General features: G+C 46.0%; 1 protein-coding gene across 2 annotated transcripts in view; it reads left to right on the top strand.

The window, feature by feature from the left end:
• The window catches only part of TMEM273 (transmembrane protein 273), a 322532-nt gene that overhangs the window by 286272 nt on the left and 24099 nt on the right, over window positions 1-12161 (top strand). The window contains exons 3-4 of one of the 2 annotated variants that reach the window (XM_073552070.1): window positions 149-259; window positions 341-368. In XM_073552070.1, the coding sequence (XP_073408171.1) occupies window positions 149-259; window positions 341-368 (139 nt within the window). The remainder of the gene's footprint in view (window positions 1-148; window positions 260-340; window positions 369-12161) is intronic. The other variant, XM_073552071.1, reaches the window with a different exon arrangement.

Below are 12161 nucleotides of genomic sequence, written 5' to 3'. Positions count from 1 at the left end.
ACTTGTAGTGTATATAACAATCAAATGACATTATAAGATTAAAAAATATAGAGAAAATGCATCCTCAGTAGACAAGCATGATAGAAACAGTTTATATATCTATAACTAGTAATACTTTATACACTGAATTGGCCTCTTATTTTTCTAGATGTGCAGTATGTCATTATTGGAGCCTTGTTAGGTGCAGTTTTTGCCGCAACCTTTATCGCTATTAAACTATACATGATAAAGAAGCACATGTTCGATAACAGCAGTTCAGGTGAGATAAACAGTGCTTACTTTTATTTTTAATATGTAAAAATCTGTAACCAGACTCCATTTTTATTCCTTAAATTTACAGAATCAGAATCTTTTAACCTAAAGATAAGGTAAGATTATTTTGCAGCAGTGATTATTATGCTTTTCAGGAACCCTAGCTTATTTGAAAATCTCCTGAGCAAAATTGGGCTTAAGGCTAGTTTCACACTAGTGTTCTCGGGGACGCAGCGCAGGGCCGCTGCTTAGCTCCACCTCCAGCTGCGCCCCTTCCAGTCAGGTCCTCCTAGGATCGCATGACGCTGCAGCGTACCATATATTTAGCGTTGGGTACGCTGACCGTGCGCTGGTCGTGCACTGGTATGATTTTGCTAACGCTGCGCCCTTTTGGCGCTGCGCACAACGCACCAAAACGCGCTGTGTTGCATTTTTGTGCACTGGGCGCAACGCCAAAAGGGCGCAGCGCCAGCAAACTTATACCAGCGCAAGACCAGCGCACGGTCAGCGTACAAAATGCTAAATATACGGTATGCTGATCGCATGCAGCGTCATGCAATCCTAGGAGGAGCTGACCGGAGGCGGCGCGGCCGGAGGCAGAGCTAAGCGGCGGCCCTGCGCTGCACCCAAGAATGCTAGTGTGAAACTAGCCTAAGGCTAGTTTCACACTAGCGTTTTTCTGCGCTGCGTTTATTGCGCACATCAATCACGTGACAAAATCGCATACTAGCGCTTGCAAACGCTGCTTGTTATTTTCGCATCATCGTGCGCATAAAGTGAAAAAAACGCAGCGTGTGTATGCGTTGTAAAGCGTTTTCCAAGTGTTTGCATTTATATTGCGCATGAAGGCACTATTCACCAGAGGGAAATCCATGAACAATTAGTGCATCATACTACACCAATTGGACAGCAGTGGGTGTGTGTTATGGGAATTCTTTAAATAGACCCTGTTTTCAGCTACAGTGTTCACATAGCTTGCTTTTATCTTGACAACATGGATCTGCGATGGAAGAGTTTTTACTTCAACTTGGATCTGGACATCAGGATGGCTCAGGCTTATGCAGTAGCTTGCCACGGTCAAAAGGGAGAGAGAGAGACAGAGAAGACGTCAGCATCGGCGTTTGTGGATACATCCAATTGTTGAACTCCGTGAGAGCCGTGGAGCGTACCACACCCTCTACAGTGAGCTCCAGGCAAACCCGGAGAAATTTATGGACTATACACGGATGTCCCAACAAACATTCATGTATATGCTTGGTCGTGTCCAAGATGCCATTCGGAGACAGGACACACATCTCCGTAATGCAATTTCTCCTGAGGAACGGCTCCTGGTGACTTTACGGTATGTAATGATATTTACAAAACAATGCCTGCCTAATTTTTTTGGTTCTGCCATGTAATATTCCATAGCATGCATATTTCTGGGTCGGCAATGTAATAACTGTTTTCTTTTATGTATAGCAATTTACACCATTGTTTTTTGTCTGCTTATCAGGAGGCAACTGGAGAGACCCTATCTTCACTACACTTTCAGTTCCGGATTGGAATCTCCACCTTGTCGGAATTGTTGCGGACACCTGCCTGGCTTTGTGGAACGTTCTTTGTCCTGAATATATGCCCCTGCCCACCGCAGAAAAGTGGATAGAAATTGCTGACAAATTCTGGAGTGTTAGGGCTGTCGGAACGCACCAAATAATAACGATGGTAATAAAGTGCGTTCGCAGCCCGGGGTCCACCATGCAGGGGTGGTAACCTGCTGCTCAATAATGGCGGATGCTATATGGCGGTATGCTATAAGAACACACGCGGGTTAACGTCATCCGGTGTGTACAGGGGCGGACTCTGTTGCTTCACAACATAAACGCCGGAGCCTGTTTGTGCTCACAGAGCTCGAATAAAAGAGCGCACAGTGTACGGCCACAGAACTCTACCCCAAGGACACGGGGTTAGAGTCCTTCTAGGCCCACTGAACGCGCAGCGTCGCTGCCGCGAGCGCTGCTATAGATGCTGGCTGTGGAGTACGTGCACTGAGGCATGCTGAGTCCCTGGTGAGGCCTGATGCCTGACTCAACCTCAGACCTACCTACGCCTAAGCCTGGGCGCTAGCAGGCTAGGCTGCACAACACATGCGTACCAAGGGTAGGGGTTTCTTAATGAGTCATTCACCAGAGACATTCATACGTGCATACATCACTCACTCCACATAGTCTGTAAATACAGTCTATCCTAGCACATGGGCAAGCGGCCATGCGAACCTTTTATAGCCATGGACGTCCGGGACCTTCCTGGCTTCTCGGATGGGCCAATCCGAACACGAGCAGGACCTGAGCACGTGACCCTCGACCTCCAATGGGAGATCACTCCACGGGCATGCTCAGTCGCCCGACATGAAGACTTAGTCCCTGGAGAATCTCGCTGCTGAGCAGCATGCATTGTCATAGCTGTGCCAGAGGTGGCAGCAGCAAGCAAACCCATGGAGTTGCCCTGGGCAGAGCACCGGGACCAATGAATCTGCTGAGCAGGCTCCACTGCAGCTGAAGAAGAATGGGAGACCGCTGGGTGCAAGGCTCTGGATTCCTGCTGTGCAGTGGCAGGAACCCGACGCCTAAGGCCGGAGTCACACTACAGCGAGATACGGCTGAGTCTCGCAGGTTAAAACCAAGCTCTGGCTCCGGAGCGCAGCTTGCAGCTCCATGTATTGCTGTGCGGCTGCAAGCTCCGCTCCGGAGTGCCAGCGCTTGGTTTTAACCTGCGAGACTTGGCCGTATCTCGCTGTGTGTGTGATCCCGGCCTTAACATGGAGAGTCTGCAATTTCCCCAACTGTTTGGGAGTTGTTGATGGCAAACACATCCGGATAATCAAACCCAAAAGAACTGGCTCGGAGTACTATAATTACAAAAAGTACTTCTCATGGCCATTTCTGATGCAGACTGTAAGTTTGTAGCAGTGGGCATTTGGCCGTGGGAATGACTCCCAGGCTTTTAAGAACTCGGACATGGGCCGCAGGTTGTATGGCAACCGATTTAATTTCCCCATGCCACGTCCTCTTCCCCACACCGAAGCTCCACCACAGCCCTTTGTAATGGTTGGCGATGAGGCATTCCAGATGTTCTCAAACCCTACTCCAGCCGGGACTTGGACCACCAGAAAAAAATATTTAATTACAGGCTGACCAGGGCAAGAAGAACTGTAGAGTGTGCCTTTGGTATTCTTCTCTCTAGATGGCGCATTCTCACCACAGCCATTAATCTTAAATTGGAAACTGTTGATGAGGTGGTGAAAGCCTATGTGGTTCTCCATAATTTTGTGATGTGTAAAGAGAACCCTAACTTTGAACTAGCTGAACCAGCTTCAAACCCATTGCCTGATTTCAATCAGCACCCTCTCAGGTCATCCGTCATAGCTGGGCAAATGAGGGACCACTTTGCCTCTTACTTCATCTCAGATGTCGGCCGAGTGGAATGGCAGGAGCAAATGGTGTAATTAAAAACTTTTACTGTTTGCTGTTTATAAACATGTCTTTATACCTATACCCAGTGTCATGACTGCAGCCGCATATGCGGCCCAGCAGGCGCCTCCATGCCGATGGCGAGGGGCGGGCATCCTCCGGGACGCAATATGGACCCTCTATACCACAGAGGGGGACCCGGGCATACCCGAACTCGGGAAGGGCAGCGACTGGGATTCTGTGGCAGCTGAGCATGTGGACAAGGACACGTAGGACTTGATGACACCAGACAACTTCAGGTATAAATAAGGTAAAGTTTCCTTAAAGTAAAGTCACAATACATAGACAAAACCAGGACACACGAGGTCATCAGGACACAGGAGGTCATCAGGACATCAAGACACACGAGGTCATCAGGACATCAGGACACACGAGGTCATCAGGACATCAGGACACACGAGGTCATCCAGACGCAGGCAGGACATCAGGGTCACCCACAGGACATCAGAATCACTGGCAGACATCAGACGGGAGTCGTTTGGTTCCGGACATCCAACACGACCTACAGGCACCACTGCAGTCATCCAGCTCCAGGCAGCAGTCATCAGGTTCCAGACAGCGGTCGTCAGGCTCCGGGCATCGGACCTAGGAAGGAACTCAAGCGTGATGGTGCTAACACCGCAGGATTGCTGGGCCTGCATGGAGCTAGCACCGCAGGGTAGTCAGAGCACAGAATAGTAGATGCTCAGCAGGAACACTGGTTACAAGAGTCTCAGAGTCACTGGCTGCGGGGCTCCAAACACAGAGTGATTCCAGGAACACAACATAGCAGACAGTTCAGACATAGTCAGGTAATGGATAGGTACAGGATCAAGGATTCAAGCCTGGATACAACGCCTCCAGGCCAGGGTGAATTTAGACGGGGTCAGGGATTCAGGCATCCGGGGCAGGGCGAGGGAACAGGACAAAGCAGGAATCAAGGCAGGGAATTTGGTACCAAAACAGAGACAGACGAGGTCCAGGGACACAGACACGAGACACACATGGCAAGGTTCAGGAGCTTTGTGAGTAACTCTGGCCCCGCCCATAGGTCAGGGTAAGTTTATAAAGGGGCTGCCCCTCAGCAATCGGCTGGGGACAGCATTTCAAGTACACACACTAACCCTGATAAAAGCAGGGAAGTTGTGGCTGCACACGCCCTAAGCACATACAGAAACCATTGCAGCACAATCAGTGCAGGAACAGCAGCTTAGAGCACCTGGCATTGTCTGCAAGCCTAGACACACGTGCAAAGTCACGCACCAGCTGCAAATGGCCTCACAACCCGTGGACAGCTTCCACAGTGGCGACCAGGGACCACACATGTGAATGGTCAAGCAGCAGAGCAAAGACTTAACACCACATGTGCAGCTACGCAGCAGAGCAGGGAACTGAACAGGCTCCATACAGGTAACAGCCAGCAGTATCCCAGCTCAATTACGGGGAAAGGAGCAAAGGGTTAAAGCAAAAAACATGCATTGTCACGCCGACAAGCAGATACAGAGAGCGGCGTGACACCCAGTGCACTACTTTGTTTTATACTGCAATACAATATCCACCTGTTCCCATGTATTCTTGTGAATTCATGATGCTATGCTTTGTGCATCAAGAATTTACTATCACTCCAGAGTAGGTGAAGAAACACACCCTATTTGTATGATCTTCATCAATTCCAAAGTGTGTGTTCATTTGTATCGACAACAAATAATATTTTGGTCACATGAACTGAAGGTAAAAATTGTGATTTGTTTATTCAATAGCATACGAAATGTTTGATGTGACGCCTGACCATGTAACCATAAATATTATTTGTAGTATCATCAATGTTGCTTGAGTACAAACTAAGAGTGGACAGATAATGTCATTTATACAACTTCTAATAGTGTCATGGTGAAGTGAGGATGCCCAAAAACAAGCATCAATATTAAAACATCTGGCAAGGTAAATACACATATGAGTCTAAACTGCATCATCGCAACAGTCTGCATGAAATATATTCACACTGAAGCTATGCTGCAGCTTAAAATCATATGTATTCAGCAGCCTATTTTTGTTCTATATTGGTTATACTAGGCCTGGGGAGTGTACATATGACGTGTATTTTACCCATCATTACTCAATTTATTCAACAAACACTGACTAGAGGGTGTGGTTAATTGCAAGGAATATCTACAAATTCCTGTGCTGGTATCACAAAAAGGAGGACTGTAATAACATAACATCCGCAAGTCAGTTTTTATCATACCTGCCAAGGTAACAATAGATATGCCTTGCACTCAACAACATCCTCTATTAAGTCTGTGCAAGTTTGACAACCTGCAGAGAATGATGGTGAACATACAAGTCATATTTGTTTGGTTGACAACACATATGTCCTTGAACCACACAAGAAACATATGTAGTGATGATATGAGTGGCCAAAGAAACAAAGTATATGGCGCTGTGTGTGTTAGGCGCAGTGTGTGTAGTCGGCGATAAAGACCTTATTTTGAGTTTTATTTTAAATTAAAAAAAAAAAAGACATTATTTTCTCCCTCATTTGGGAGAACTAGGTATTACGTTTGGGGTGTGCAGTGCCGACGACAAACTGACAGTGGACGCAGGTGTTGTCGGTGAAGGGGCTACAAAAGTTGTGGGGGAAGGGAGGTCACTCATGGAAAGGGAGGTGGACAAACTATGAGGAGAGGGGGGCTTAACACTGACACTTTTATGACCTTTCTTTGGTCGCTTGGACTGCCTCCTGGTGCCCAATACCTGCCGTGAGTCCTGTGAAGGCAACACATTTGGGGAAAATAGTGAATGGGGGTCCCCAGTTTGCTGCAGTTGTGGCTGCTGTTGCTGCAGCTGTTTTTGCTGCTGTTGATGTGGCTGTGGCTTCTGCTGCTGATGCTGCTGCTGTGGCTGCTGATGCTGCTGAGGTGGCTGCTGCTCGGTGGTGACGATGGCAGTGTTCATCATTGCAGGAGGACCAGTGACTGCAGTGCTGGTGCATGTTTGTGGGGTGGTGGAGGCCGGGCTCCAACATGTCTGAGTGTTGGCGGCAGGGCTTTTCCACGTAGGACTTGTGTCCATAGTGTCTGTGTTCCACGCAGGCGTGTGGCCGGTGGAGGTGCTCCAAACAGGAGTAGCGGTTGCGATGGTGGAGGCGGTGAGGTGACCAGCTGCACTTGTGGTGCTGTAATGTTGGCTATCAAGCCTTGACATAAAGGTGGCCGTGCAGTGGTATGCAGCAGAAGCGAGGTGGTGAAGCGAGTCAGCGGTGGCACACGTGGGAATGACACCACTGACTGCTGCACGTACCGATTCTGCTGCATAGCCTGCAAGTAAGCAGTGTTGCAGGCCTGCAACACACTCAGCTGTTGCTCAGGACTAAGGTGTTCCGCCATGCCCCGTTCGATTTTACTAAAAAAATGGTGCGCTGGTCTGTTGTGGTCGGCCTCCAGACGGTCAAGGCGCTGTTCGACAGAGTTGAAGCGGAGTTCCATTTGGATAAAACCTTTTTCCACAATGGTAAAACTGCTTTCAACTCTGTCTGACAGCGACTTGAGGCTGTCACGAAAGGACTCGCTCAAGTGCATGAACTCGGGCAAGACAGGCCTGTCCAAGGACCTCTGCTGCTGGCGGGTAGTACCCGCATAACCAGTGGCAGAGACCTGGGACAGGGGAACACCTGATTGACCAGCTTCCTGGTCACCAGCTGTCTGTGTGGCTGACCTGCAAGGTGCTTCTTGGCTGTCGAATGGCTGGGACGGGTCCAAGGTCGATCGATGAAGGACCGCTCCGGGGACAAAAAAAAAACATTACTGTCATGCATTGACAAGAAGCATCAGCTGTGGAATAGAAAAGCATTGGTTTATAAAAGCACCAAATAAAATAAATTAAATTCAAAATACTTACGCTCTAGTGGCAAGGACCGGTCTCAGGAACTCCAAATTGCGATGGTACCTGTATTTGGTTCTGTCCTTGCCGATGAACCACTGCGAACCTGTCCCTCTGCACGAACATCAGTGTTGAAGCGGTCCTTCATCGAGCGCCATCGGGTTCGGACTTTGTCCACTGTTGCAAAACAAAAAAAAAAAGGAAATTTTTAGTATCATGCAATATATCTGCATCAATACAATACCCAAATTGTTTTCCATGTTGATCCTGATAGTACTGTTATGTTTACACATAGAATATATCTCTGAGTAAACACAACGGTACCATCAGTAAAACAGTCAAGGCAGCACAATGCATCACAACTAGAGTTGAGCGATACCGTCCGATACTTCAAAGTATCGGATCGGAATGGATCGGCCGATCTTAAAAAAAAGTATCGGTATCGCCGATTCCGATACCGGAAGTCCCATTCAAGTCTATGGGACTTCCGGTATCGGAATAAGAAAAACCCTATTTTTGCCTTGTACAGCCTCTCTGGGGTCTGTACGGGCCTTTCGGGGGGCTGTGCCGGCCTGCCAGGGGGTCTGTGCAGGCTCCGGTGGTCTGTGCCGGCCTGCCGGGGGACTGTGCCGGCCTGCCGGGGGGGCTGTGCAGGCTCCGGTGGTCTGTGCCGGCCTGCCGGGGGGCTGTGCCGGCCTGCTGGTGGTCTGTGCAGGCTCCGGGGGGCTGTGCCGGCCTGCCGGGGGGCTGTGCAGGCTTCGGGGGTCTGTGCAGGCATCGTCCGATGGGACTACAAGTCCCATCGGGCGATGCCTGCTACCATGACAGTGATTGAAACATTAGCCAATGATGGGACAGTAGTAGTCCCATCATCCGGCTAATGTGTTGAATGTAAAAAAAAAAAAAAAAAAAAAAAAAAATTACATGCTACATACATGCTACATACATACAACATGCATACTACATATATACTACATGTAACATACATACTACATATATACTACATGCATACTACATGCATGCTACATACATGCTACATACTACATACATGCTACATTCATACTACATATATACTACATGCATGCAACATACATACTACATATATACAACATGCATGCAACATACATACTACATATATACTACATGCATGCAACATGCATACTACATATATACTACATGTAACATACATACTACATATATACTACATGCATACTACATACATGCTACATACTACATGCATGCTACATACATGCTAGATGCATGCTACATACATACTACATGCATGCTACATACATACATGCATGCTACATACATACATGCATGCTACATACATACTACATGCTACATACATACTACATGCTACATACATGCTACATACATACTACATACATACTACATACATACTACATATATACTACATGCATGCTACATACATACTACATGCTACATACATACTACATATATACTACATGCATGCTACATACATACTACATATATACTACATACATACTACATGCATGCTACATACATACTACATGCATGCTACATACATACTACATGCTACATACATACTACATACATACTACATATATACTACATGCATGCTACATATATACTACATGCATGCTACATACATACTACATGCTACATACATACTACATACATACTACATGCATGCTACATACATACTACATGCATGCTACATACATACTACATGCTACATACATACTACATACATACTACATATATACTACATGCATGCTACATACATACTACATGCTACATACATACTACATATATACTACATGCATGCTACATACATACTACATGCTACATACATACTACATATATACTACATGCATGCTGCATACATACTACATGCTACATACATACTACATATATACTACATGCATGCTACATACATACTACATGCTACATACATACTACATATATACTACATGCATGCTACATACAATACATTCATACAATACATACATAGACATACAGTACATATAACATAGAGTAACATACTTACCAATACTTGTCACATTGTTACCCGAAGCCATTGTCGTGTACGGAATAAATATTAACATAACAAACCACAAAAATACTCACCCATGATCCGAAGCAGTCCACGAGTGTGTCCCACGACGATCTTGGGTAGAGAACTGCAGCATCAGCTGATGCTGCCGCTCTCTACGGGCTGCAGGAATCCAATGACGGAGGGTAGGTATCCTTCCGCACTGTATTCCTCCGCCACTTAAAAAAAAAAGTCCCTAGTCTCACTTTATGCCATTGCTGCGTGGGAATTTCCCACGCAGCAATGGCATAAAGTGAGACTAGGGACTTTTTTTTTTAAGTGGTGGAGGAATACAGTGCGGAAGGATACCTACCTTCCGTCATTGGATTCCTGCAGCCCGCTCCCATGCAGCAATGGCATAAAGTGAGACTAGGGACTTTTTTTTTTAAGTGGCGGAGGAATACAGTGCGGAAGGATACCTACCTTCCGTCATTGGATTCCTGCAGCCCGTAGAGAGCGGCAGCATCAGCTGATGCTGCAGTTCTCTACCCAAGATCGTCGTGGGACACACTCGTGGACTGCTTCGGATCATGGGTGAGTATTTTTGTGGTTTGTTATGTTAATATTTATTCCGTACACGACCATGGCTTCGGGGATCAATGTGACAAGTATTGGTAAGTATGTTACTCTATGTTATATGTACTGTATGTCTATGTATGTATTGTATGAATGTATTGTATGTAGCATGCATGTAGTATATATGTAGTATGTATGTATGTATGTAGCATGCATGTAGTATGTATGTAGCATGCATGTAGTATATATGTAGTATGTATGTAGCATGCATGTAGTATATATGTAGTATGTATGTAGCATGCATGTAGTATATATGTAGTATGTATGTAGTATGTATGTAGTATGTAGTATGTATGTAGCATGCAGTATGTATGTAGCATGCAGTATGTATGTAGCATGCATGTAGTATGTATGTAGCATGCTTGTAGCATGCATGTAGTATGTATGTAGCATGTATGTAGTATGTAGCATGTATGTAGTATGTAGCATGCATGTAGTATGTATGTAGCATGCATGTAGTATGTATGTAGCATGCATGTAGTATGTAGCATGTATGTAGTATGCATGTAGTATATATGTAGTATGTATGTTACATGTAGTATATATGTAGTATGCATGTTGCATGCATGTAGTATATATGTAGTATGTATGTTGTATATATGTAGTATGAATGTAGCATGTATGTAGCATGTAGCATGTATGTAGCATGCATGTAGTATGCATGTTGCATGTAGTATATATGTAGTATGTATGTTACATGTAGTATATATGTAGTATGCATGTTGTATGTATGTAGCATGTATGTAGCATGTAATTTTTTTTTTTTTTTCATTCAACACATTAGCCGGATGATGGGACTACTACTGTCCCATCATTGGCTAATGTGTCAATCACTGTCATGGTAGCAGACATCGCCCGATGGGACTTGTAGTCCCATCGGACGATGCCTGCACAGACCCCTGAAGCCTGCACAGACCACCGGCAGGCCGGCACAGCCCCCCAGAGCCTGCACAGACCACCGGCAGGCCGGCACAGACCACCGGAGCCTGCACAGCCCCCCGGCAGGCCGGCAGAGACCCCCGGAAGGCCCGAAATGACGGCGCATCATGATGCGCACACACCGCGCATCATGATGACGTCAGGCTGTCAATCAACTTTGAACTTCCGATTCCGCTACCGACATCCGATATTGAAAAAATATCGGATGTCGGTATCGGAATTCCGATACAGCAAGTATCGGCCGATACCCGATACTTGCGGTATCGGAATGCTCAACACTAATCACAACATTACCAAAAAGTGTTCACTGTTGATCCTGATATTACTGTTATGTTTACACATAGAATATATCTCTGAGTAAACACAACGGTACCATCAGTAAAACAGTCAAGGCAGCACAATGCATCACAACATTACCAAAAAGCGTTCACTGTTGATCCTGATATTACTGTTATGTTTACACATAGAATATATCTCTGAGTAAACACAACGGTACCATCAGTAAAACAGTCAAGGCAGCACAATGCATCACAACATTAGCAAAAAGCGTTCACTGTTGATCCTGACATTACTGTTATGTTTACACATAGAATATATCTCTGAGTAAACACAACAGTACCATCAGTAAAACAGTCAAGGCAGCACAATGCATCACAACATTACCAAAAAGCGTTCACTGTTGATCCTGATATGTTGTGTTTACAGATAGAATTTATCTATCAAGAAATACAACAGAATCAGGGTCAATAGTTACGGCACCATCAGAGAGCAGTTAAATACTTGCGAAACGCCTTTTTGGAGGTTGCAGGGGCGCTGTCCCAGTCATCCATCAACGCTGCGGCCACCTCATTCCATAGCCTCCTTGTCACCACATTGTCCTTGTGGAGCTGGTCACGGCTGTCCCACAAAGGTACACGCTCCTGGACGAGTTATATCAGGTGTTCATT

This window comes from Dendrobates tinctorius, unplaced genomic scaffold, assembly GCF_039654945.1.
Source record: "Dendrobates tinctorius isolate UK_male_01 unplaced genomic scaffold, ASM3965494v1 ptg000184l, whole genome shotgun sequence".
NCBI lineage: Eukaryota > Metazoa > Chordata > Amphibia > Anura > Dendrobatidae > Dendrobates > Dendrobates tinctorius.
Note: the sequence above shows the minus strand (reverse complement) of the source record. Positions and strands in the feature narration are given on the sequence as shown.